Source organism: Eleutherodactylus coqui, chromosome 8 (assembly GCF_035609145.1).
Source record: "Eleutherodactylus coqui strain aEleCoq1 chromosome 8, aEleCoq1.hap1, whole genome shotgun sequence".
Taxonomy (NCBI): Eukaryota; Metazoa; Chordata; class Amphibia; order Anura; family Eleutherodactylidae; genus Eleutherodactylus; species Eleutherodactylus coqui.
This window is the reverse complement of record NC_089844.1, coordinates 136,204,342-136,230,056: the sequence shown is the minus strand read 5'-3', so window position 1 is coordinate 136,230,056 and position 25,715 is coordinate 136,204,342. Positions and strand designations below refer to the sequence as shown.

The following is a 25,715-nucleotide window of genomic DNA, read 5'->3' as shown; positions in this document are numbered from 1 at the left end:
TATTGATAAGCCTGATTTTGGTAATAATCCTCAATTTATTGTGCTGACAACACTATTTCAGTTTCCAGACTAGAAGAGCGAGAATCGGAAATGAAAAAAGAATACAATGCCTTGCACCAGAGACACACCGAGGTAAGTGGAGAGGAATGTATGTTTATACTATTGTTCACAGTGAAATAAACAGCTGTATATAAGATGTTGTTGACTTTGTAAATGCATTACATCACTGATCCTAAGTTATATCCTGTAATATCCTCCAGAGCGGCACTCACTATTCTGCTGGTGGAGTCACTGTGTACATACATTACTTATCCTGTGCTGATCCTGAGTTACATCCTGTATTATACCCCAGAGCTTCACTCACTATTCTGCTGGTGGAGTCACTGTGTACATACATTACTTATCCTGTACTGATCCTGAGTTACATCCTGTATTATACTGCAGAGCTGCACTCAGTATTCTGCTGCTGGAGTCACTGTGTACATACATTACTTATCTTCTACTGATCCCAAGTTACATCCTGTATTATACTCCAGAGCTGCACTCACTATTCTGCTGGTGGAGTCACTGTGTACATATATTACTTATTCTGTACTGACCCTGAGTTACATCCTATATAATACTCCAGAGCTGTACTCACTATTCTGCTGGTGGAGTTGGTGTGTACATACATTACTTATCCTGTATTGCTCCTGAGTTACATCCAGTATTATACTCCAAAGCTGCACTCACTATTCTGCTGGTGGAGTCACTGTGTACATACATTACTTATCCTGTATTGCTCCTGAGTTACATCCTGTATTATACTCCACAGCTGCACTCACTATCGTGTTGGTGGAGTCACTGTGTACATACATTACTTATCTTGTAGCGATGCTAAGTGACAGTCTATATGATGCTCCACAGTTGCATTCACAATTCTGTTGGTTGTTATTTGAAATAGTCAACACGCCCGCCATCACACCCCCTGACACCTCAGCTGAGTTCCTATAATGCAGTACAATAATTTTCATATATCAAAATCAAAATGAAAATCCACCAAAGCGAGCCCGGTGCAGATATTAAACCAGCAAGGAATGCGTATAGATTTCAGCTCTGAAGTCTAGAGAATTGTAAATGCGTCTCGATTAGTACAAGATAAGTTATATAGTGCCTGTACAAAGTTACTCAGAACGTTGTGACGTGTAAAGGTGTGCTCAGCAGCCCTGCCATTTTGTTCACCTCACAGATGATCCAGACATATATGGAACATATCGAACGGTCCAAGCTGCAGCAAGTCGCTGGGAACAGCCAATCAGACGCTGGTGTCACAGGCAGAAGGTGCGACATTATCGAAATCACAATTGATAAAGTTGGATCTAACTTTTTCTTAAAGTGCATTTTATGAGGGGCTCCTACTTTGGAAAACCCTTTCCATTAGTGGATCACCATTCTGAACACACAGAGTCTTCACTGGTCTGTATTACGCACCCTCCGTACGGTGCCTGCATGATGTAGCATGTCATGATTTTTGGAGGGTCTGGGAGGTACTCTTTCACCTCATGGAGACCACCAGGATTTTATAGGTAATCTTATAGACATTGCAATGCTCCCTGGGAAAAATATATGCAAAAGAGGGATGGAAAAATACCTCTGTAGCGCCATAGGGATGCTACCTTCCAACAGATGGCTCTACACATCCGTTTTTCTTGTTCCCATTTGTATAATTTTTTTTTTTTTGTCATAGATCCTCAAAATAGTACAATATGGACCCTTAGTCATCTATAAGTGCTGTAGAGGATGGGCTACAGAAAACTAGGCCGGAACCACAGTCTTATGAAAGGTGTCTAGAAGAAAATCTGTCTATTGCCCATAGCAGCCAATCACAGCGCAGCTTTCATTTTACCTCAATAGTACCGTAGAAGAAATAGAGTGAGATTCCGGCCTACTTTTCCACGGCCATCTTGTATTATGGATAGGTACAACATCGCATACACATTAGATGAAAGCTGGCCAAGGATGTTGTCCCACCAGCCGACTATGTGATAGTTATGGGGGTCCCGGCGGTGCTCTGAACCCTACACTTGATCTAAAATCAGTTTGGTCGAAATCATTGTGCGCCTTTTCTTTCTCTGTATGTACACATTGTTACTGTTTGCACTGATGGCTGCTTGGGATACTGCATTCAGTGACACACATGCATGTTGGTCATCGGGGGGGCTGTTTGCATAAATTACATTTTGTGGTAAAAGATGCATTTTACACACGCAAAATATGTCAAAAGACTACAACTAAACTTGGCGTTCACAAAACTAAATATGGTCTTCCAGAACTATGTAATATGGCATCAATACACTGAATGACCCATTTATTAGACCCGGCCCGGTCGTGGTTGGAGCTTCCCTGCATAGAAATAGTAGACGGAGACCCCGGAGGGCAGCATAAAATCACGTGATGAGTTTTCCGTAGATCGGCTTCAGTGTGAATCCACATTGGGGCCCTGGATCGCGGGAATCTGAAGAATGATCGCTCAGTGTAAATGCTGTCAGCGACTGAACGACAACCGCTGATTTGTTCCTGCAGGCATAAAAATCAGACAATGATCGGCCCTTATAAACAGGCAGTCATTCGCCTACGAATGACTGCCTGTTTACTGTGAATAGATGCAGTCGTAGAAACGCAATCTCAGGCCTGCTCTGCCTTCATTCGATGAGAAGATCCAGCAATCTGAGTAACTTCTAATAAGCGATAGCAGAGGAGCCGGACAGGATTTCACCGCCAACCTTGTGGGGTTTTCTCGTGTATTGATTTAGAGAGTATAAAGAGAATGGTGTGATCGAGGAAAAACATCCAGTGAAAGGGGATCTTGTGGAGGTTAAATAACAAGTCGACAAAAGGAGTCAGAGGAGGACGTCAAGAATCATTCTGACAATCAGGCACTGCACAGTCAAGCAAATTGCAGTAGAATCTAATTAACGTGTCTGAATGTACGACATGCTGTTCCTTAGCGCGAATGGGCTATAATAGCAGACGACCAATTCCAGCGCTATTGCTAAGATAAGCATAAAGGCGAGACTCCAGTGGGCAAAATAGAACAAAAGTTGTATTACTGAGCAGTAAAAAAACATCTCCTGGTCAGATAAACACAGATTTCTGTTGCTGATAGGAGACCAGAATTTGGCACAAGCAGCATGAATTGATGACCCCTTCCTGTCAGTTGTCAACAGTGAAGGCTGATGGAGGTGGAATAATTGTCTGGGGAATGTCTTCTTGGAACACCCTGGGTCCAGTAATAGTTCAAAAGGCAACAGGATGTCAAACATTCTACTAGTTAGGGGGTCTCTAATAAAGTGGTCGTTCAGTGTATACTGCCATGTACCGTCAGACTGTTTCCCGTGTCACAAAAGAGTATTCTGTATTACAGAATGGTATTATGTGTCATTAAATGCACTTTTGTGAAAAAGCATTAGTTGGCACGTTTATGTTGTTTATTGTAGCACTTTTTGTGCATGGAAGGTTGTAATACAGAATTGTGTCTTGTGACGTTTGGGTTTAATCTTAAAACGCCGCAAAATGAGTGTTTGCACATAGTCCCTAGTTACCGACATGCCCCCTGTCTGTGTGCCACACTGCTGTCACGCTTGCTTGTTTGATTTCTTTTTTTTTGCACATTTTTATGCATGAACTGGGCATCTAACCGTTGTTTTCTTGTCTTGCTTCTCGTGCTGTGGCCGCTGTGTGTTTTGTCTGTGAATTCTCACTGCAGTCACCGCCAGTCATGGAGGAAGAGGTAAATGTCACTGTCACTCTGTCCGCGGGCATACGTGTTTACTCACTAGGTTGTCTTCCCATCATCAGACAATAATGAAGGTCAAAAACAATCCTCCCTTTCTCTCCTTAGGTCGACCTTTACAACCATTTCTTTTGATTGTTCTCTTGCATCTAAAATACAACATAAGGCAACTTTGCAAATAGCCAATTAAAAAATATTTCGCTTTGCGTCTACAGCTCCTCTGCAGGCCTATGTGTCTCTATCGTGATAGACTACAAACTGTGTGTAATCTGGTCCTGTAATCCCTGTTATTCTCTACATTTTACTCATATGCTTTCAGTAGGTTAGTAAGAAGTAAAGGTTGGTGAGAAGGGAGTATGACTGCAGAATCAGACTACACAGGGTTTGTTTGTGGTCTGTTACCATGGAGACACATAGGCCTGCCTAGGAACTGTAGACATGTAGACACAAAACGACAGTTTTTTTTTTTTAAATCAGGACTATTTGTAATCCTGCTTTATTTTTTAATTTAGATATGAAGAATGGTTGTGAAAGTAGACCTATCTGATTTGCATAATGTAGCGCAGTAATATAAAATACAAAATCACCAGTACATAGCGACACTTGAATTGTCTTCTGTTATGTTGCCATGTTAAGCCTTTTATTTGTTAGATCTGAGATTGTTTAGACAAGAAGTGGAGGATCAAGTCTTCTTTATTGAAATGTAAAAGTAATAAGCCAGCATAAAACATGTTCCAAAGTGGAAAGTCTCTTCTTCGATCACACTGGGGTAAGGACTTACATTAATCCTTTCCAATCCACTGTCTGACATCTAAAAACATTATGATTTATGGCTGTACAGCTCCGATGTTGGAAGACGGCCGTCGGGGTGCTCTTACTGTATATTGCCAGCCTCTCTGCTGTCGAAGCCTATCCAACCTGTCACCTCATGCAGCACTGGCTTTAGCCAGCATATAACGCCATTGTATAACGGCAGAAAAAGAATAAGCCCCCTAGGAAAACTAGGATACAAATAGGATTGGAAAGGGTTAATATTTGATCGGCACAGGGCCTGATGCTCTGGACTCTGGCTGATCAGGCTCCCACCAACAGCCCCAGTATACACTGGGGGCGGAGCAGAAGCCACTGCTCCAACCCCTTTGTAGTGGCCGCCTCTTGTATTTGTAGGTGCCACTCCCATTGAAATCAGCATTTTATGCTGGTTTATCACTTATATTTGATCCTTCACTTCTTGTCCAAATGTTCTCACTTGGAAGGTTATGCCGTTAGCCAGATATTTTCTCAAACCCCTTGTCTCCATATGATTCCACGTCCACCACCAGTAGGTGTACACTTGGCTGGCAGCACTTCTATTTAGCCTATTGACTCTATCCCACGGCCTCGCCGTAGCCTTCACCTTCAAGCACCGCTATAGGGTTGCTCCACCCATCCTTTTCTTTTTCAATAGTCAATCATTCCACTGGGAATGAACCTAATTTTTGCAAGGACACTCGTTTTAATGTGAATGCAATAAAATTAGGACTTCTCCCATCCCTGTCAGGCTGGGATACTTTGGGTGCACCATAGAAAAAGATTCTGGGGCTATACCCTACAACACAGCATTCCTTGCTCCCTTATTTCTGTCCAGGGTTCTAAACGGCTTGGCGTTAGTCGCCAATGGCTGCCTGTCATCCAGCTTTCGCGGATAGTGAGAATGGAAGTCTTGTAGGTTACAAAGATGATAAGATATACGCAAGCCACTTTCAGCAATAACATCACTAAGTTGCAGTGTGCCTCATGCCACATTGGTGTCATTTGTTCCAACTGAACCAGTAGACTACATTTCCTTAATGGACTTTTCCTGCTCTTAAAAATTGAATAGGTCATCAATAACTAATTGGTATGGGTCTGCTGCTTGGGACCCCCACCATTTAGCTGTTTGATGGACCACTCTGTCAGTGTATGGAGCCAGAAGCACAGAGCTTTGTGGCCCGGAATGGTATTGCAGGCACAACTCCAATTGAAGTGGATGGGAACTGTGACTGCAATACCATGCCGCAACACTGTTGTGCGAAGGGGATATGTGCTTCCAGTTTCGTACAATAGAGTAGCGACCCAGTAAACAGTTGATCAAGAGACATCCAGGTGGTGGATCTCCACAGATCAGCTATTGTTGACCTATCTTGAGGATAGGTAATTGATTTTTAAGAGCTGTAAAACCCCTCTAAATATTAGTTCATTCTTTTATGGTGGGGAGGTAATTTAAGGGGTTGATTCATATTGACCATTTCGGACAATATTAGACGGTCTCCTTTAAGTACACTCTTTGTCAAAGTAAAATCAAGCTCCTAGAAGTTGATGTCGTTTTGCTGCAAAGCTCAGCATGCCCTTACATCTCAGGCAGATATGCAGTTGATGAGAGTTGTGGCGTGATTAGATGAACGGTCTTGTCACCGGAGGACCTAAATGTGGTTTCCACCCTTGGCGTATAAAAGGCTCTCGGAGGCTCCTTGTGTGTAGTGGACCTCTCTTTACACTTATGTAGAGCTTGTTGACCACTAGATGTCTCTAAGACGCAGAGAAGAGATGTCACCCCATTACCAGAGTCTAAGAGGGGCGCATTATTAGGATGTGAGAAGCTGAATGGTCGTATCAACAAATTGTTCCCACCGGGCCGTTCTGACCAGACTGTTAGGAGATGTTGGGACCAGTGGATGTGACAGACCACCAGTAGAGAGGATTGTCTGAAAAGCACCAGCAGCTCCAACTGTTTCGTTGTACACCATCGAAAGACAGATGGCACCATCGTTACACCCCTGTGTCTGTTGGAACCATTTCCAGGTGCTTGACTGAAGGATATTTGGTCTCACAGCACCCATTACCTGTACTGCCTTTGACCCCCTACCGTCACTTTCGTTTGCAGTGGTGTCGTAAACAATGAAACTCAAGTGGGTCACAGGAAGCCCCCACAACATTGTCACACCTCCGTGGCTGCCTGCTCACCAGATTTATCACCAATAGAACATGTACAGGACCATCTGGGATGCCAACTTCAACAGCCTATGTGTGTGCACCATCTAGAGACTCAGTTACAGCAAATGTGGGCCGATATATACGGCAGGATGTCATACAGAACATATATGCCTCCATGCGCACTCCTATTACATCTTGGTACAGTGGTATTCAAGTTAGAGGTGGTACAACAGGGTACTAGAGCCTCCATGCCCACTTGTGTCACATCTTGCATCCAAGCTAGAGGTGGCCCAACAGGTTACTAGAGCCTCCATGCCCGCCCATATCACATCTTGTATCCAAGCTAGAGGCGGTACAGCAGGGTACTAGATCCTCCATGCCCATTCGTATCACATCTTATATTCAAGCTAGAGGTGGTACAGCAGGGTATTAGAGCCTCCATGCCCACCCCTATCACATCTTGTATTCCAGCTAGAGGCGGTTCAGCAGGATACTAGAGCCTCCATGCCCGCCCGTATCATATCTTGTATACAAGTGACAGGCGGTACAACAGGGTACTAGAGCCTCCATGCTCTCCCGTATCACATCTTGTATCCAAACTAGAGATGATACAACAGGGTACTAGAACCTTCATGCCTACTTGTATCACATCTTGTATGCAAGCTAGAGGCGGTACAACAGGGTACTAGAGCCTCTATGCCCATTTGTATCACATCTTGTATTCAAACTAGAGGAGGTACAACAGGGTACTAGAGCCTTTATGTCCCCCATATCACATCTTTTATCCAAGCTAGAGGCGGTACAACAGGGTCCTAGAGCCTCCCTTCAAGTGTTCAGTTTTCCGCAATAAATGATTCTTTTGCTGTGATATTGTAAGCATTTAATTATATCAATATTACAATTACACAGACAAAATGTAATTTGATTACAGCAGCTCCTTCTAGATGCTTGATTTTATTTTGACAATGACTCTGTGTCCCATACAAGGGCAGTATTGTTCTATCTCCTATGGATGTACAGATGTGCAAGTGACATCCAAGAAGAGGAAGAGGCTACGAGTCTCTAACCCACTTTAACATTTGAGAGATGATATGTGTGATACTAAGAAACAGGGCTGGATTATAGTATGGGCACAAGCCCTGGGGCATCCATCACATTAGGGACCTAGGGGACTTCTAGCACCCACCCTCCTTGATGGCAGTTTTGTGAATCAGCCAAGTGGAGGTCTAGATGTGGCCTTGCATGCACGTGACTGTTATAGGGGGCTGTCACCAAATATTTTGCCCAGACACCTCCACCACCCTAAATCTAGCCCTCCTAAGAAATAATGCTTTGTGCTACAAGATGTTCTTTCTTCTTATTCTTCTAACACTGTTCCATATTTTATTCTCTATCCCTCAGCCGAAAGGAGCGGCCAAATTCTCTCAACGTTTTTTCATTGGCGGACGGAATGGTACGTGGGCAGGTGGGTGGGAAGATCACCCCAAGCTCGGACCACTGGCACCTGAGTGACCTCAGCCAGCTAAAGTCCAGCTTCAGCTACAAGGTTGGCTCAGATATTCATGGGAACAGAGTTTCCACGTGTTTTCATTACCAAGTCCATCTCATCCATCCTTGTAGTGGACATCTATTGCCGGTCATGTCGCTGTTTATATGGCCAGCTCATTGCAAATCCTTTAAATGACAAAATTCTGTATGCTTGGACCTGCCACTAGAGGGAGCTCACTCCATAGAGCTCGCACCGAAGTCAATAATAAATCGGTATGCAGTGAGCTTTGCCTAGTGGCAGCAGCATTTTTTGCTTTTAAAGCCGTATTCTGAGCATCTACTATCGATTACTTATCCTCAGGATAGGTCATCAATATTTAATCAGCGGGGGTCTGCTGCTTGGGATCCCCAAAGATCAGCTAATCCTGTGGCCTGCTGCCAGTGTGTTAGGGCCACACGTCCACGTCGGTGGTCAGAGCTGGATGGGAATGTAATAGAAGACATTGCTTCCAATGGGAATGAAGCCATTCTATTACCCTTCTGGCCCCTCTGCACTGACAGCAGGCAAGAGGATCAACTAATCGGCGGGGATCCCGAGCAGCAGATCCCCACTAATCCACTATTGCTGACCTAGTAAATGCCCGAAATACCCCTTTAGCTCAATTGCAGTGCTCAGATGGGGCTTCCTATGTACTGGACCCCTGGTCAGATCTGATTTCATAGATATTGGACCATGTAATCAATTTGAAACATGCCCCGTACCCAGAATCCTTTGCATTCCACATTGTCTCTGTATGTTCATTCTGTTCTTCCACGTGTATGCAATTTCATTGGTCCGTTAGATATCATATGTTGAATATTTATATTGGTCCGGCTCCATTGTGTCTTTACAGTGGATGTTATGATTAAAGCAGATATGACTATGCTGCCTCACTTAAGGCACATTATAGGGTCGGGTCTGCTACGCTACTACCCACCAATGGCTGACGGAGGTTGTGTATCTGCGTGTATACAACATGGCAGCCATCAGTCATTGATGAAAGGGGTGGGGAGTAGCAGCAGTAAATCTCATAAATATGTAAGTCTACTGTGCTTTTTTTAGGCTCTATCAGCCAAGATTTGTTTGTTCTGTTTGGGCTAATAGTACAACAGATCTGTCCCCATACCATGCCTTAAAGGAATTGTCCAGGAATGCCCAAACCATCCTAGGACAGTAGAATGCATGTGTAGGCCAAATCATGGCCATGTTTACACCAAGCAATTATTGTTCATATTCATGCAATCCCACATCCCTGCCTCCTTTCCCCACAGCCGTAGCGATATACCAACGAGGGAGCCGGCGTTGGGAAGCAGTGAGTCATCGCGATTTCCTGAGATGAACCTATCATTATGATAGGTTCATTGCGGAAAATCACAACCAAATCAAGGCATGCCGCGATTTTTATACGCGAGTGGAAAATCGCTGTGATTTTCCATTCGTGGACATCGGGCTGCACTTTCCACAGTTATCCTATGGAAAGAGCTCACTGCGTTACCCGCGCGCGGATTATTCCCGCGGACTGCGCAGTGAAATATCGCTCGAGGACTGGAGGCTATAATCATGAAGCATAGATGACATGATATTTTATCTTAGCAGGTTGGGATGATTACAATACCAACTTTACTACTATTGTTTTAGGGTTTTTTTTTACCCTGTCACAGAGGGGACTTAGAATAAAATAACAAACTTTATTAATACTTTCTTTAAAAAATTCACACTAGGGCACAACAGATAACAAACGTAAAAGGTTTTTTTTTTACATCGATGCATTCAAAGTGCCATAACTTTATTATTTTTTTCATGGACAGAGCTGTATGATAGCTTGTTTTGTGCGTGACAAGCTGTAGTTTTAATTGGTACCATTTAGGGGTACATATGGCTTTTTTGACCACTTTTATTGCATTTTTTGGGAGGCAGAATAAATAAAATAACCATTTTGCCTCCATTTTTTATTTCTTTCTTTTTGTAACATTTTTGCCATGCGTTCAATTTTTTTGCACAGACCCTTACGGATATGATGATAACAAATATGTGGTTTGTTTTTTTTAATTGTAATTTTTTTTATACAAAAGGGAAAGTGTGCAAAAAAAGTTTTTCTTCTGTGTTTTTTTTACACTATTTTTATTACTTTTTTATATTTTGTATGTCCCTATAGGAGTCTTTAACCACAAAAGCTATGATCGCTATGATAATTTATGACAGGCCATGGCAGGCTCAGACACCAGTATATGGTGTCCAGTTGTTCTACCTTTTTTCCATGGAAATAAGACGTACCCTGATTTTTTTTTAGATTTTCAGGGAGGCTTGAAATATAAGCCCTACCCTAAAAATAAGCCCTAGCTGCATTACATTAAAAAAAAAGGAATTCATTACCTAGCAGGCTCAGTCCAGGTCCCTCCTGCTGCTCTCTGGAGCTCCGAGGTGCTTCTTGCAGTCCTCTACCACCCGCAGAAGATCACTTCCTGGTTACAGGATTCCTAAATCGCACCTCCAGGAAGCGATGGGTCTGATTGGTTCTTGAGCGCTGGTCAGCGAATCAGTGCAGCACTTGATGAGCCAATGTGATGGCTGTGGTTGGTTCATCGAGCAACTGAGCAGCGGTTGAAGAACCAATCACAGCCATCGCACTGTGGAGACGGGATTTATGAATTGGCCAATCAATGCCGTGGCTCAGCCATATTATAAATCCCACCTCCACAACACGATGGCTGTGATTGGTTTTTCCACCCCTGCTCAGACAATCAATACAGAGCTCAATGAACCAATCACGACCATCGCATTGGTTCATTGCGCTGCAATAATTGGCTGAGCAGCGCTCAAGAACCAATCGGAGCCATCGCTTCCTGGAGGCGGGATTTATGAACCCTGTAACCAGGAAATGATCTTCTCTGGGCGCCCGAGCAATGCAAGAAGCGCGTCAAGACCTCTAAAGATGTACCTTGACCGAGCCTGCTAGGTAAGTATAATAAGACATCCCCTGAAAATAAGACCTAGTGCCTCTTTTGGGACAAAAAACAATATAATTCAGGGTCTAATTTTCAGGGAAACACTTTAGCAACCCATCGGCCCTCCGTGATGAAATTGTGAAGTGCCGATAACACTCCCTCAGTGAACCCTTTACATGCCGTAATGTATATTGATCATGGCATTTAAGGGGTTAAAAACGGCGATCAATGCTCTCATCGATCCTTGCTGTTGCAGTGGGAGGCTGGCTATCAGTCACTGCCGGCTCCCGCTGCAGGATGGCATGGGCTCAGCGCAGGCCATTCACAGAATGTAAGTTTACGTCCTGATGCGTTAAGGGGTTAAAGGGAATGCATCCTCATTTTTTAATTATTGGTTCTCACGCTGAGGGTGCATTTACACGAACGTATATCGGCTCGGTTTTCACGCCGAGCCGATATACGTTGTCCTCGTGTGCCAGGAGCAGGAACTGAGCTCCCGCCCCCTCTCTGCCTCCTCTCCGCCCCTCTGCACAGTTTGCAATGGGGAGAGGCGGGACGGGGGCAGGGCTAATTCTTGAACCTTAGCCCCGCCCCGTCCCACCTCCTCTCATTGCAAATAGTGCAGAGGGGCGGAGAGGGGGCGGGAGCTCAGTTCCTGCTCCTGGCTCTTCCAGCCTCCCCCCCTGCAGAGAGAGACGACGTATATCGGCTCGGCGTGAAAACCGAGCCGATATACGGTCATCTGAATCCAGCCTTAAGGTCATGGCTCTGCTAGGTAGACTGGGACAAGATCAGCAGTCATCTCATTATCTTTAGAGGGTGGGACATTTAATGACAGATGACAGCTATTCTTCTGCTGAGGGCCTAGATAAGGAAGAATAATGGCTGAATTTACATGGGCACATATTCTGCCCACTAACAAGCGCCAGTTGACAATATATTATGTTGATTGGCACTCATTACTGCTGTCTACATGTGGTAGATGATCGTTAGAAGGGGATATGATTGTTAGTCCCTATGCAGATTGCATTCGTTGGTAGCACTCCTCTGTTTATATGTGGAGATGTGATAACGACAAGCGAGCCCACATAAATGCCCACATAAATGATCAGATAGGCTGGCAAATGAGAATTTGTATATTCATACGGGTCAATGATTGGGCAAACAAATGTTCGTAGAAATGTTTGTGCCCAATCAGTGTCTTTATACTGTATGCACAGATAAAACGAGTGGGTTGTACTGAACTTTATCACTTCTTGAAGACTCTATTAGCCAACTGATTTGGGCTCACATTCATTGCAGCTGCCATAAAGCGAACCAACAATACAGGAAGTGAGTGTCTGTCTCCAATATGGCCTCCCCCATGGAAATTAAATACATGAGACATTCCCTTTAAGAGTAGAGTCCTCGCTATCACCAATTGTCTAGATATTACTATATATACAATGAATTACTGAGAAGTCTCAATTAATATCTATATAATCTTCTGCCAGGATGAAATGTCTGAATCTGGCCAGTCATCAGTGGCCGCCACCCCAAGCACCACTGGCACAAAATCTAATACCCCCACGTCATCCGTCCCATCAGCAGCGGTAACCCCTCTACATGAGAGTCTGCAGCCTCTCCAGGACTATGGCATGAGTAGCAAAAGCAAGAGGTCACGTGAGAAGCGGAACAGCCACAATATGGAAGTGCAAGTAAACCAGGAAATGAGAAACGTTAGCATAGGTAAGACCGTCCTGTAGTAGTGGAAAATAGTTCTAGTCAATTTATGTCCATCATGGGTGTAACTACCAGGGTAGCATGCATAGCAGCCACTGTGGGCCCCAACCATTTAAGGGGCCCATCTCTACTCAAAGATAAGGTGCACTTCGTGATGGTTATGGAAAGTGGAAGAATGGCCAGCCTTAGTTACATGGGACCCATGCAGGCACATAGGGGCACACATAGCTATAACCCTGTGTGTCTGCATGGGTCATAGCTGAGTGTCTTCTTTCTCTGTGCAGCAGCATCTTGGGAGCTACATGAATCAGCTTCCTGGTTCTATCTCCTCCTTTCTGATGTTCTGAGGCACCTATTGGTGCCCTGCAACACAATCTTTTAGATTTGCTACTATATTTATGTTATGAGCTTGGTTCTGGGGCTCTATTTACGTTATGAGCTAGATTTTAGTATTGTATCTATGTACTGAAGTTGGTTTGTGCTGTATCTATGTACTGACCTTGGTTCTGGTGCTGTATTTATGTACTGAGCTTGGTTCTGGTGCTGTATTTATGTTACAAGCTTGGTTCTAGTGCTGTACTTATATTATGAGCTTGTTTATGGTGCTGCATCTATGTACTGAGGTTAGTTCTGGTGCTGTATTTATGTTATGAGCTTGGTTCTGTATGTTATTTATTCACTGATATGTTCTGATGTGGGTATGCTTCTATCTTGCTGATTTCTGCACAATTGGAATACAAGCAGACTTATCAGTGCAGTATACAGTCTATCATTTTTTTTCTTATTGGTTCTTATTGGTTGTTGTGACACCAAAAAGAAAAATGCTGCATAGGGTGCCATCCAATCTAAGGCTGGCACTGATTGCAAGTGTGAGCGGGGTTCCATAACTTCTTTTGACTATTGGTTTAGAGGAATGAACTTAGCAGCTTTGACCAGCACTGCAGTATGAAGCCAGTCATATGATCCCTCTTGGCCAACCAATTGATGAATGATTGGGGTTTTGGAGGGGTTGTTTAGTTGGTGCTACTTTTGTGCTACAATCCTAGTTGTGGTTCATGTCTACATGCCTCTTCTTCGCTTTACTAACTTTGTGGTTAATGAAAAGAGATGGAGCATGGATGGGCCCGACATGAGCCGGTATTCACCATAGCCAGGGCTTTCTTCTACAAAAATCAGCTATATGTGCTGCCCCTAAAGTATATGCATACCCTTGTTTGACCAAATCCAGACTACTCCATATGTGAGCAAGGATGATTACAATGCTGATGATGATGTTTTCACACAGGCATGGGAAGCAGTGATGAATGGTCGGATGTCCAGGACATCATTGACTCAACCCCAGAGTTAGACATGTGCCAGGACCCCCGACTAGAACGCTCAGGAAGCAGGTATGAACTCTAGTATTCTATATTGTAACCTACTTTTTAACCCTTCTTTCCTCAGCATAAGACATTCATTATATGTTTCTTTCAGCCCTACTCAAGGTATTGTGAACAAAGCCTTTGGAATCAACACCGATTCTTTGTACCATGAGTTGTCTACGGCTGGATCAGAAGTCATCGGGGATGTTGATGAAGGAGCCGATCTACTTGGTAAGTTCTTTTTTCATACGGGATTTCCAGCATGGATTTTAATGCAGTTTAACGATGCCTAATAATGATCATTGCTAGTCAATCGAAATGCAGTGGACTTGTATTGACTCGCCATATAATAGGATGTTGGTGGCTCTTGGTGCTCGCAATATTGCATCCTTAGTGAGTCAAATGTATCATGGATAATGTCCACTGTGAAACAACATCTTATATTATTATTAGTGTTAAGACTCCATTTTGCTAGTTCAGATGTTGGAGTCAGTGCTTGCACTTGGTACCACCCCATGTTGTGTTGTGAAAGTAATGCTCCCTTGCATTTCCTACTGTTTTTAGGATAGTGCTCTTATTATGTTGGTTCTAGCCATTGACTGACCCATTGTCTTTTCCTCTGTTCCGCTTCTCTTCCCTCACCCCCATACATGTCACTGTACATCGCTGGACGCTCTTCGTAGGAGAATTCTCAGGTGTGTACGCTTTATCATTATGCCCCCTGTCTGTTAATTCCTCAGTTCTTTCCAAATTTCCCTTCCATACCCTGAATGAATGCCTTTTCCTCTTTCTGGCTGGTAAATCAATGATGGCTTTGACTAATCAGCACGCAGTTCACTTGCTCTTATAGGACTATACGTAAAGACTAGCACAGTACCTTCATTCATGTGTGGACGTTATATTAAGATTACTTAAAGGACATTTCCTCCTAAATTAATAATATTTACCCCTGGTCATCTGATTGACAACCATTGGGGTCAACATAATGGCTAAATTGTCCTAGGAGTGCAGGAATTAAAGACTATGGAAATCTTTGTGCATGAAAAATCAGTACAAACATATCTTACCAAGTCTCTGCGGAAAAATATGATGCACATATCTGTCGTTTGCATTGAGCTTTCCTTCTCATGCATTTATAAAGCCTCATACTTGGTTAACAGACTGTACTACATTTAAGTTTCTGACTTGGGGGCATTCCTAGCACTGATCAGCTGGTCTCTTTCATGAAGGTGCACAAACTCAGCTCCCCCTCCCCTCTTTCAGATGTTGTGTAACATAACCACGCCCATTCAGTACTACACAGCTGTCTGTCATCCTCTCTCTGAGTAGCCGCTGGTCCTTTTTCCTTTCACTGCTGATAAGATTAGAAAACTCAGCATGAATAAATTATAGCCCTCTGTAGTAGTAGCTTTCTCTGCTCTCCATCCTCATGATCTCCTCCACCATCCCCTTACACTGTCATACAGCCCTCTGTAATAGCTCAGTGGAAAGGCAGTAAATGCACATTCACAACAAGGGAGCAAGCAAGGGGAATAGCTGTCAGTTAACTCTGACGGACATAATTTGCTAAGACTTCAGTCTTCTGTTCTGCAGTGCCTTGGAAAACAATACAAGCATAGAAATCAAGCAATCTGAAATTTTTAATGAAAAGCAAATACAAAAAAGTCTTCGTTTCCAAAAACACATTGATGAAAAAAAGAAAGCAAGGGTGTACAGTACAAAGCCTTTAGGGTAACTAGAGGATATGATTTAGTCGGCCATAACTTATGTGATGTCACCATTGCAAACACAGACATATCATTAAAAGAGTTCTGTCGACTTGCACAGTGCCTCCCAAAATGCAGGGCCCAGGGCATACAGCTGATTACCCTGGGTTTTAGGATCATGGCCAAGGCCACATTTTCCCTGCATGAATGGCTGTCCTGTAATAGCGGGATGGCACAATGTCCGCCAAGACAGAGGCTTTCTGTTTTGGGTCATAGAAGGGGTTCCGAGTGGGGGATCTTGCTCTATGATGTTCATATGTCCTAGTTGGAAATATGAACGGAGATTGTGCTCTTCGAACAACCCATTTAATGGGGACCAGTAGGTTATTTTGTGGAATATCCCAAAAAAGTATTAGACCCCAGCAGTAAACGATCTGCTGCCCTATGGGATCATCTTCTGCGGGCCCTCATGGGCACAGTTGGGGATGGGCCTCATTACTTAATTAGGGCTCCCAGGACGATCCTTTGGTGGCCCATTTTGACCTTGACTTCCATATTGCTATATCACTAGGGAACTTGCCAGTTTAAGGATTTGTTCAATAACTCTGTTTGCTGTCAGTTAATGGAAACATTATACTTTACATTCAGAGGCTATGATGAGCGCTGTTCATACACTGTGTATCAGAGCTCTGTCTTGTGTTTAGGATGGTGTTTCAACTTCTGTATGTACACACAAATGTTTCCATTCATTGTAGTAGGCAGGGGTATTGCAAATGATAAGGGACTAAAACAATCTATTGACATTAAAATATAAAGTAACAGAAAAGTTAATAAGTCAGATACAGAAAATAATTCTGTACAGGTGTGTTCACACATCGCTGATTTGCTGGGGATTTTGTCGCTTATTTTGGTGCGGATCTGCAGCAGTTCTCACCCCTAATTCTCACCCAAGGCTGGGTTCACACAGGGCTGATTTGCCGCGGATTACCGTTGCATATCCGCACTGCGGCAAAACCGCTGCGTTTGCAGTGCAATGCAGCACAAATGAGATTTGCCAAAAAGCTGTTCTCACAGGGCGGATTTTTTTCGCACAGCCGCAGTGCGGAAATGCAACTGCGGAGCGGTTTTAAAAGAGGCAGCATGTTCATTCTACGGTCTTTTCCGCAGCGCTTTTTTGTCCATAGACCTCTATGGACGCAGCCAAATCTGCACCAAATACGCGGCAAATATGCGGCAAAAAGTAAAAAAGCGCTGCGGAAAAAAACGCTTGCGGATTTTTCCGCAGCAAAATCCGCAAGCCCAAATTAACCTTTGAAGCGGTTTTCCCGCAGAAACAGTTCTTCTGCGTCAAAACCGCAATGGAAAAACCGCGACAAATCAGCCCTGTGTGAACCCAGCCTTATTAAACTCAATTGAAAGGATGAAATCTGTTGCGGATCCGCACCAAAATCTGCGGCAAATCAACAATGTGTGAATGCACCCTTAAGATACTTCACACCTATCAGAACATCGTATTGATTTTTCAGGCTGGGTTCACACAGAGCTGATTTGTCGCGGTTTTGCCGTAGTTTTTCCATTGCGGTTTTGACGCAGAAGAACTGCTTCTGCGGCAAAACCGCTTCAAAGGTTAATTTGAGCTTGCGGATTTTGCTGCGGATTTTCGTGCGCAAAAATCCGCAAGTGTTTTTTTCTGCAGCGCTTTTTTACTTTTTGTCGCGTATTTGGTGCGGTTTTGGCTGCGTCCATAGAGGTCTATGGACAAAAAAGCGCTGCGGAAAAGACCGTAGAATGAGCATGCTGCATCTTTTAAAACTGCGCCGCAGTTGCATTTCCGCACTGCGGCTGTGCGGAAAAAATCCATCCTGTGAGAACAGCTTTTTGGCAAATCTCATTTGTGCTGCATTGCACTGCAAACACAGCGGTTTTGCCGCAGTGCGGATATGCACCGGCAATCCGCGGCAGATCAGCCCTGTGTGAACCCAGCCTCACAATTGCGTCCAAGCCGCACCATTGGTGCGGATGTTGATGCACATTTTGACTCAGATCTGCAGCAGACTTCAACCCTTCAATTGAAAGGATGAAATCTGTTGTGGATCCGCATCAAATTCCAATGGTGCGGATTTTGAAGCAATGTTTGATGCAGTTTAATGCAGATTTCAGTGCGAAAAATCCGCCCCATTTCCGCTGTGTATGAGTGTACGCTATGAGATCTCATTCACACTGCCACTGTTTCATTCCATTATTCGAACACCGGTAAAACCAGAAGTGCCAGATCTGACACATGCCAGATCCGAAAGACGAAGGATGGAACCCGCCGAGTATAATGGGATCCTTATGGCTTCTATTATGCTCTCTGGCATTTTCCCAGATGCAGCAGTTTTTTTTCATCCTGGATTTTACCGAAAATCTGCGACATATTGATCCGCTCATTCAGTATAGCAGGAGACTATCATTGCTTTAAGCATTGGCAGATATTCTGGGCATTGCCAACAGTGCATGAGTGGGCATATAGTGCATGCATACAATAATGGGTATTGGGCTGTCTACTATGGGGTCCTGGCGCTGCATGGCGAAAGTTGCTATACGGGCTGATCTCCAATCACTTCCTAACAGCTGCTCTGTTTTTTCTACCCTTTGCTTCCGCCCTTTCTTCTTCCCGTGTGGCTGCACTCCTAGTGAGGGATGATTTCTTTGGTAAGGCTGAGGCCTGCGCTCCTCCAGGCCTCCCGTTTGTTTTTCGGCTTTTATTTTTTATTCTTGCTGCTGTAAAAGTTGTTTTTTTTTGTTTAGTCTTTTTATTTGTGGGGAATCTCTGTAGACGACACAAAAACTTTATAACTGAGAGCTGGGGTGGGGGATATACATTATGTCTTCTATAGTGCCATTAAATTAGAGATTTTAGCAGTGAATTTCCAACCAGAACCCAGTTCTTGGAGCGATATATGTTGTGCTTATCTCTCTCTGGGGCAAGCAGCCATTAGACCTAGAATAATAAGGTCTTCGATCAAGGAGATAAAAGAAAAGTACAGTGGGATAGCGCCTTGCGCAAATGGCGGTAGATCAATTGGTATTAGATAAAGGATACGGCTAACTTACCCGGTGTGGACAGTCTGCAAAAACATATGAGTCTTGTGCAACTGGGCATCCAGAGGTAATAGGAGAGCCGCAGGATAGATCCAAAGATGACCGTTTATGGTCAAAGCAATGGAAGAAAGAATAGAAGAAAATCCTGCTCAACAAGAGAATATTTGGATAGCGCTGGCTGTGATTGGATCTAATGCGCTGCGGCTCAGCCAAGCAGATTTAGCACTCGATGAACCAATCACAACCGTCAATGCGCCGAAGCTGACAGTGCCTGATAGATGATGTTTTTTTTTAATGCAGATAGGGCTTACTTTCAGCATAGGGCTTATATTTCAACCCTCCCCTCCCCAAAAATCCTGGCAAGAGAGCGCTACAAGGTCCCACGACTTTGTAGCGTCATGTGCGCTACATTCAACCAAAACAACCAGAGTTGTATAAAAGGATCCATATTTAATATATTACAAAGAATACATAAAAACATACAGGGCATTGAAAGCAACGCGTTTCGGCAATACTATGTCGCCTTTCTCAAGCATAAAGTGCACAGACAGACCATGTTTAAATGTCACGTGCCCTAAATGAATGCACCACCATACCTATATAAACATGGTCTATATAAATGCACTTAATGCTTGAGAAAGGCGACATAGTATCACCGAAACGCGTTGTATTCAATACCCTGTATGTTTTTATGTATTTTTTTTTTGTAATATATTTAATATATATCCCTTTATACAACTCTGGTTGTTTTAGTTGAATCCTATCCAAATACTTTCTTGTTGAGCGCAGGAATTTTTTCCTATTTTTTTCTTCCATTGCTTTGACCAAAAACTGCCATCTTTGGATCTATCCTGCGGCTCTCCTATTACCTCTGGATGCTCACCTGCACAAGACTCATATGTTTTTGCAGACTTGCACTTCAGGTTCTGTTTATCAAGAAGATGTTCTGTGGAGAGTTTGAACGCCTAAAAGAGGTAGAACTTAAGTACTTGGGCCCTAATGCAAAATCAGTAACAGGGCCCACAACTACTATGTACCATTTAGTATACTGAGAAAACTTTTTGGTTGTCTCTAACTCCAGGCCTTGGGTGCAACTGTTACCTCTGCACCCCCATAGTTATGCCCTGTAGCCCATTACAGTATATGCAATCCTGAGCAGTCACCTTCCTGCAGGTCTCTATACTCTAAACATTTGCCTACCAAGAGGAAACAACATGCTCAGTACTGCCCTCTCCAGGTAGCAATCTGTAAAATCACTCTTAAAATCTCAATTTATTGTGCACTGGAAGCCGATTATGGAAAATCCTGTTTTAAGTTTGGTTCCTGTCTGTGTTCTTGTTGTGTTTTATCTAAGTAAAATGTGCCATATAGGATGGATACACAGTAGAGGATGGCCATTCTGGAGAAGGGGTTTGGGTGGTTATACATCATTGTGTCTTATCCTAATAAGTACTGCTGAAGGCCTAATTTTCTGCTGTTCTTACAGGGATGGGAAAGGAAGTAGGCAATCTTCTATTAGAAAACTCCCAACTTCTGGAAACCAAGTAAGATATCATTTTTTTCTATCAACGCTGTCCTACCAAAGGTGATTGAACACCTGAGCAAGAATCAAAAGTAGTATTTATTTCCTTATGGTAATACTTAGTGGGGCTCCTTTGGCCTTAATGACATCAGAATTTCTCTGTGGCATACTTTCTACTAACGTCTGTTACACTTCAGCTGGTATTTCCCTCCATTCATCCTGTAAACTTTCATTTCTTATTTGTTTTTTTTTTTTCAGGAATGCATTAAATGTGGTTAAGAATGACTTGATAGCAAAGGTGGATCAGCTGTCAGGAGAACAAGAAGTGCTCAAGGGAGAACTGGAGGCCACTAAACAGGCCAAGATCAAAATGGAGACCCGAATAAAAGAGCTGGAAGAGGAGCTTAAGAGGTAACAAGGAACAATATGATGTACAGGATTTTGGTAATTCTTCAGTCTACAATTTTCATTAATATCTTTTTAACTTTAAGGGTGAGATCTGAAGCTATTGTCGCTATGCAAGAGCCCAAGGAGGAGGTGGATGAGGTACTGACACCTGGCGTATATATTATTTAATAGAATCAGCTAAATCAGAATTAGGCCGCTTCCACACGTTCTCTATAGAGCATGCCGCAAAGGAAGCCATTGGAAAGCATGGGCTCCACATACATGTGATTTGCAGCACTGTCACATTGTGAGAAAATCGTGTGATTTTATCGCCAGTGTGGAAGCAGCCTTACTGACATTGCCACATTGTGTAGCATACAGAAATGTGGCTTGGTCAATAAATGCACTGTTATTAATTCACAATATGGTTCTACATGACATTGCAGGGTGGTATTATTTCTGCACTGGATGGCACTATTATATGAGCTGTGTTCTAGCACTATTAGCATTTCTCTCCACATAAGGCTTCTTTCACACAGCATTCAGGGGTTCTGTGTTTAGGGTTCCTTTTGGATGGCCGAAAATGGCATCCAGACAGAACCCTGAACAAGACCGTTAGTAAAATGGAGATCAAAATCGCAAGTTGATGATGCCATTCTGTCCAGCAAAAATGCAGAGATCCAATAGGAGCCTGCTGAAATGTTTTACTAATAGCAGTCTATGGAACTGTTCAGGGTTCTGTCTGGACTCAGATGGAGCCTATGGACACAAACCCCGAACATGGTTCCAAACACTATGTGGATATAGCCTAAGAGATGGTCCTATGAACACATTTACCCAGAGATCTACCACAGACCTTACATCAATGATAGCAAATATATTTATATTTGTACGTGAAATTCATTTTTTCCCAGCAGAGCTCTTCTCCCTTACAAGATAACATCCCAATTGCGCAACGCAGGAGGTTTACACGTGTGGAGATGGCTCGTGTCCTTATGGAGAGAAACCAGTACAAGGAAAGGCTGATGGAGCTACAGGAGGCAGTGAGGTGGACAGAGATGATCAGGTGATTACATTATTCACTCACCCTGATATCATAAGAGCCGAACAACAAAAATGGCGGAAGTTTTGGATCCGGCAGACGGGCATGAAAGGTGCCCGGTGGACCCTATTTACTATAATGAGTCTGTCAGGTTTCCATCACACTGCTACGCTATTTTGTCTGGCACGTTGTGTCGGATTTGGGCGGCCGGAGGCCTCCGATGCAGGTGGGAACAGAATTTAACATTGTGGCTGTACTAGATTATGAAACTACCTAAGACTAGAAATCTCCATCATGATAGATAATACTGCTTATATCATTGCAGGGCCTCGCGGGAACATCCATCCGTCCAGGAGAAGAAGAAATCCACAATCTGGCAGTTGTAAGTATTAGTATCTGTCATCTATGTGGACAGTATTATATTTGACCTTTAAAAGGCACAAAGACTTAAGTGGTTTTCTGACCCGATATGCTCTTATTTTCTATGGCTCCTATGTGGCCATGGCTAAAAGTCGTCATTGTTTACGGTTTCCTCTTCGATACATTCACATCATCCCTACAATGGGTGTCTTAGTTATATTTTCTTCTCCCACACAGAGGGCTGTTTTATAAGAAGCCAATGTGCAACAAGTTTGGGGGTATGCCATCTTAATAGCAGTAAGAGGGAGTGGGCAAGCCTCTGGATACCCAGGAGCTAGGGGTCAGTAAGATTGCATTAGTTGTTTGGAGGGTTGTGCGCCATAGAGAGCTCGATTGGCTAGGAGGCATAGTTTGGGCCTAGTATTAACAGTCTCATGGGCTCAGACTCCCAGTATGGCTTCCAGGGACGAACATTACGGGATAAACCCTTTCTATGAATGAATGACAAAACCAGTATCAATTAAGCCCCTGCAATCCTACAAATGACTATTAGTAACCTCATCATCTGTCTTCTTCATATTGCAGCTTCAGCAGGTTGTTCAGCTCGTCCTCCAGCCCACCACCTGCGAAGAGAACATACCCGCCTGTCAACATCCATTACAAGTCACCCACTCCAGCTGGGTTTAGCCAGCGTCGCAGTCACACCATGTGTCAGATATCCACCGGGGGGCGCACGATTGAATTCTTCCCTGATGAGTAAGTCACACTATAGTATTTCTATTTATATAAATGGGTCAGTATTGGCATGGGTGCATGGTTACCTAAAAGTGATCAAAAGCCAGGCATAAGACAGAGTTCCAGAGCTGCCAGTCATGAAGCCATACACTGGACTGCTGGGATTTAATTTTGGATCCAATTTCTGGGGTCCAAGAGAACCAAGTGACTTTTTGGTTATGTATGGAGATATAACTGGAAGCTCCTTGGCCCCAAAGCTGAATCTGTAACAGGACACTCATCTGCTATTTATAATACTGGTGTCTTCTTATATGGTCAGGGTCTTTGGACTATCTTAGGCTACCTCTGCACCCCCTATAGCTGTGCCCTTACTGTGTAGCTTATGGTCTCATGAGGGTACTGGCTTTTTTACATGAGCCGACAGCTGCCGTTTCATGAGCACTGATCTACGAGATTGGCATTGGTTTAAAAGTCCTTTACACATTAGGGATGAATAATGGCAATTGCAATCGTCCTTCCCTAATACAGTATAATCATTGTCGGCTGTACATCCCCTATTCACATGGGAAGATGTGCTGCCAACATCAATGATTTTGTCTGGATGCAAAAAGGATGTGATCAGTCCACGAACAAGCATTTGCTTGATCGGGTGCAGCTTCACACGGCCTGGTGATCAGGCAAATAAATGTCTGTGCCTGATTACTGGGCTGCGTGACAAGACCTTAAGTATAGATTTGGCAAGTAACTTCTATTGGCCCAAGAGGCTAAGGGAACCCTTAGGCCGCCTGCAGATGGGCGGGTCGGATCCGGCGGCGAGAATTCTCGCTGCGGGACCCAACCCGAGCGCCTGCAGGGACCAGCGCATACTCACCCGCGGCCCCGGCTGTTTGATGTGCCGGCTTGCCAGGCAGCCGGTGCATGCACAGACCGGAGCCGGTGGCGGGTGAGTGACGAACCCCGCACAGAAATAGAGCATGCCGCAGTTTGTTTGCCGCGCGGCCAAACCGCGGCCATCTGCATAGGATTGCGTTTGTTAACACAATCCTATGCAGGCTTCCAGCAGCGGAAATCCCGCCGCGGAATTTCCGCTCGTGTGCAGGCGCCCTTAGAGTTATATGTATGTGAATGAGCCTGAGCTGCAATACCAGACTTAGACCTTGTACAAGAGTGGTGTTGTTTCCAGTAAAAAGTAGAACTTTTTTACTAATCTCTTTCAACAAATGTAAAAGAGTATTAATATCCACAGGATATGCCATAAAAAAGTGATAGATGCAAGTGCCACCCCTGGGACCAGCACCTGTGTATAGAGTGGTGGCCCTCAAGGCCCAATGTCCACGGGCGAACTTGAATTGCAGAATCCACACTGGGGATTCACAGTTCAAGCTGCCCATAGAGAAACATGGGCGTCTGCAGCTGAATTAAAGCATGCAGATTTATTTTGCGCACCTTTTAAACCGGAAAGCAAATTGCAGCATGCTCCATTTCAGTGCGGTCAATAGAAGCCGTACGATCCGCAACCCATCCACAATTCAATTGCGGACGGGCCGCGAATTCTGCGGGAAAGCAGGAGTTTAAAAGAAAAACTCCACTGCACACGTGCGGCAGGCCGCCGGCCGGCACTTCCGCACACATCTGCAGTGAAGAAAATAGAAGACCCGGATGGGGGAGCAGAGGACCTGCAGTGTCCTCATCCGTGGGCAGGGTTGGATTCTGCTGCGGGCTCCCGCATGCGGAATCCGGCCCGCCCGTGGAAGTGATGTCTAAATGTCTTCGTTAGAAGTACCCCTTTAAGTGTTACTGTTTTCAAATGTAGCTGTTATACGGTAGTTCTGCAAATTTCAATGTCAGATGATTATCTTGAGATGTTTCCTAGGTAGCATGTAGTTAGTAAATAATGTTTTACTGATGATTTATTCATTACGATGCAAATTTACTATAAATCTTACTTCCTTTCACTAATACAGCCACACACTTAGTTAAAGGGAGTTGTCCAGGAGTGCCACAAAATAGCTGACGTCCATGCAACTGTGGAAACCCAACCTAAGAAGTGAACATGCCATCTGTAGACTGGAAGGGAAGGGGCAGGGCTGTGGTCAGGTGACGGAGGCTAACGCCATATTGTCCCTTCCTGTCAAGCTTACCATTTAGTCTAATGTGACCGAACAGTATAGCTTTAGGCTCTGCCCCTTCCAGTCAATAAATGCATTCCCCCACCCTAGGACGGGTTTCTACGTGCCGCATGGATGGTGGTCATATTGTGGGATACCTGGACAACCTCTTTAATGACCTGATTTTTACTAACAACTAACTAAGGCTCCATTCACATCTTGAGTTCGGGGGTTCTGTTAAGGTTTCCAAGAAAGTCTGTTTCTGGTGAGTCAGAGAAGATGGCTTTTGGCCATCCAAGAGTTCAGGGACAGCTGCAGTTGCAATCAATATTATTCAACCTCTTCATGACAAGCGACTTTAGTGCTTAGTAGAGCAATTTTTGCTGTTATGATCTGCTGCAATCATGATGCATAGCCAGACAGCAGCTCCTGACAGCGTACCTGAAGAATCGTAGCCCGTTCGTCATGGACAACCGCCTCCTTTTATGTAA

At 44.0% G+C, this 25,715-nt stretch overlaps 1 protein-coding gene across 1 annotated transcript in view; it reads left to right on the top strand.

The window, feature by feature from the left end:
* Positions 1–25,715, top strand: part of MAPK8IP3 (mitogen-activated protein kinase 8 interacting protein 3) — an 81,938-nt gene that overhangs the window by 25,521 nt on the left and 30,702 nt on the right. Inside the window, exons 3-16 of the mRNA XM_066576502.1 lie at positions 62–132; positions 1,229–1,320; positions 8,126–8,270; positions 12,691–12,925; positions 14,205–14,307; positions 14,393–14,511; positions 14,964–14,975; positions 18,663–18,680; positions 20,557–20,614; positions 20,851–21,003; positions 21,084–21,138; positions 21,897–22,045; positions 22,347–22,403; positions 22,967–23,137. Of these exons, the coding sequence (XP_066432599.1) occupies positions 62–132; positions 1,229–1,320; positions 8,126–8,270; positions 12,691–12,925; positions 14,205–14,307; positions 14,393–14,511; positions 14,964–14,975; positions 18,663–18,680; positions 20,557–20,614; positions 20,851–21,003; positions 21,084–21,138; positions 21,897–22,045; positions 22,347–22,403; positions 22,967–23,137 (1,438 nt within the window). The remainder of the gene's footprint in view (positions 1–61; positions 133–1,228; positions 1,321–8,125; positions 8,271–12,690; positions 12,926–14,204; positions 14,308–14,392; positions 14,512–14,963; positions 14,976–18,662; positions 18,681–20,556; positions 20,615–20,850; positions 21,004–21,083; positions 21,139–21,896; positions 22,046–22,346; positions 22,404–22,966; positions 23,138–25,715) is intronic.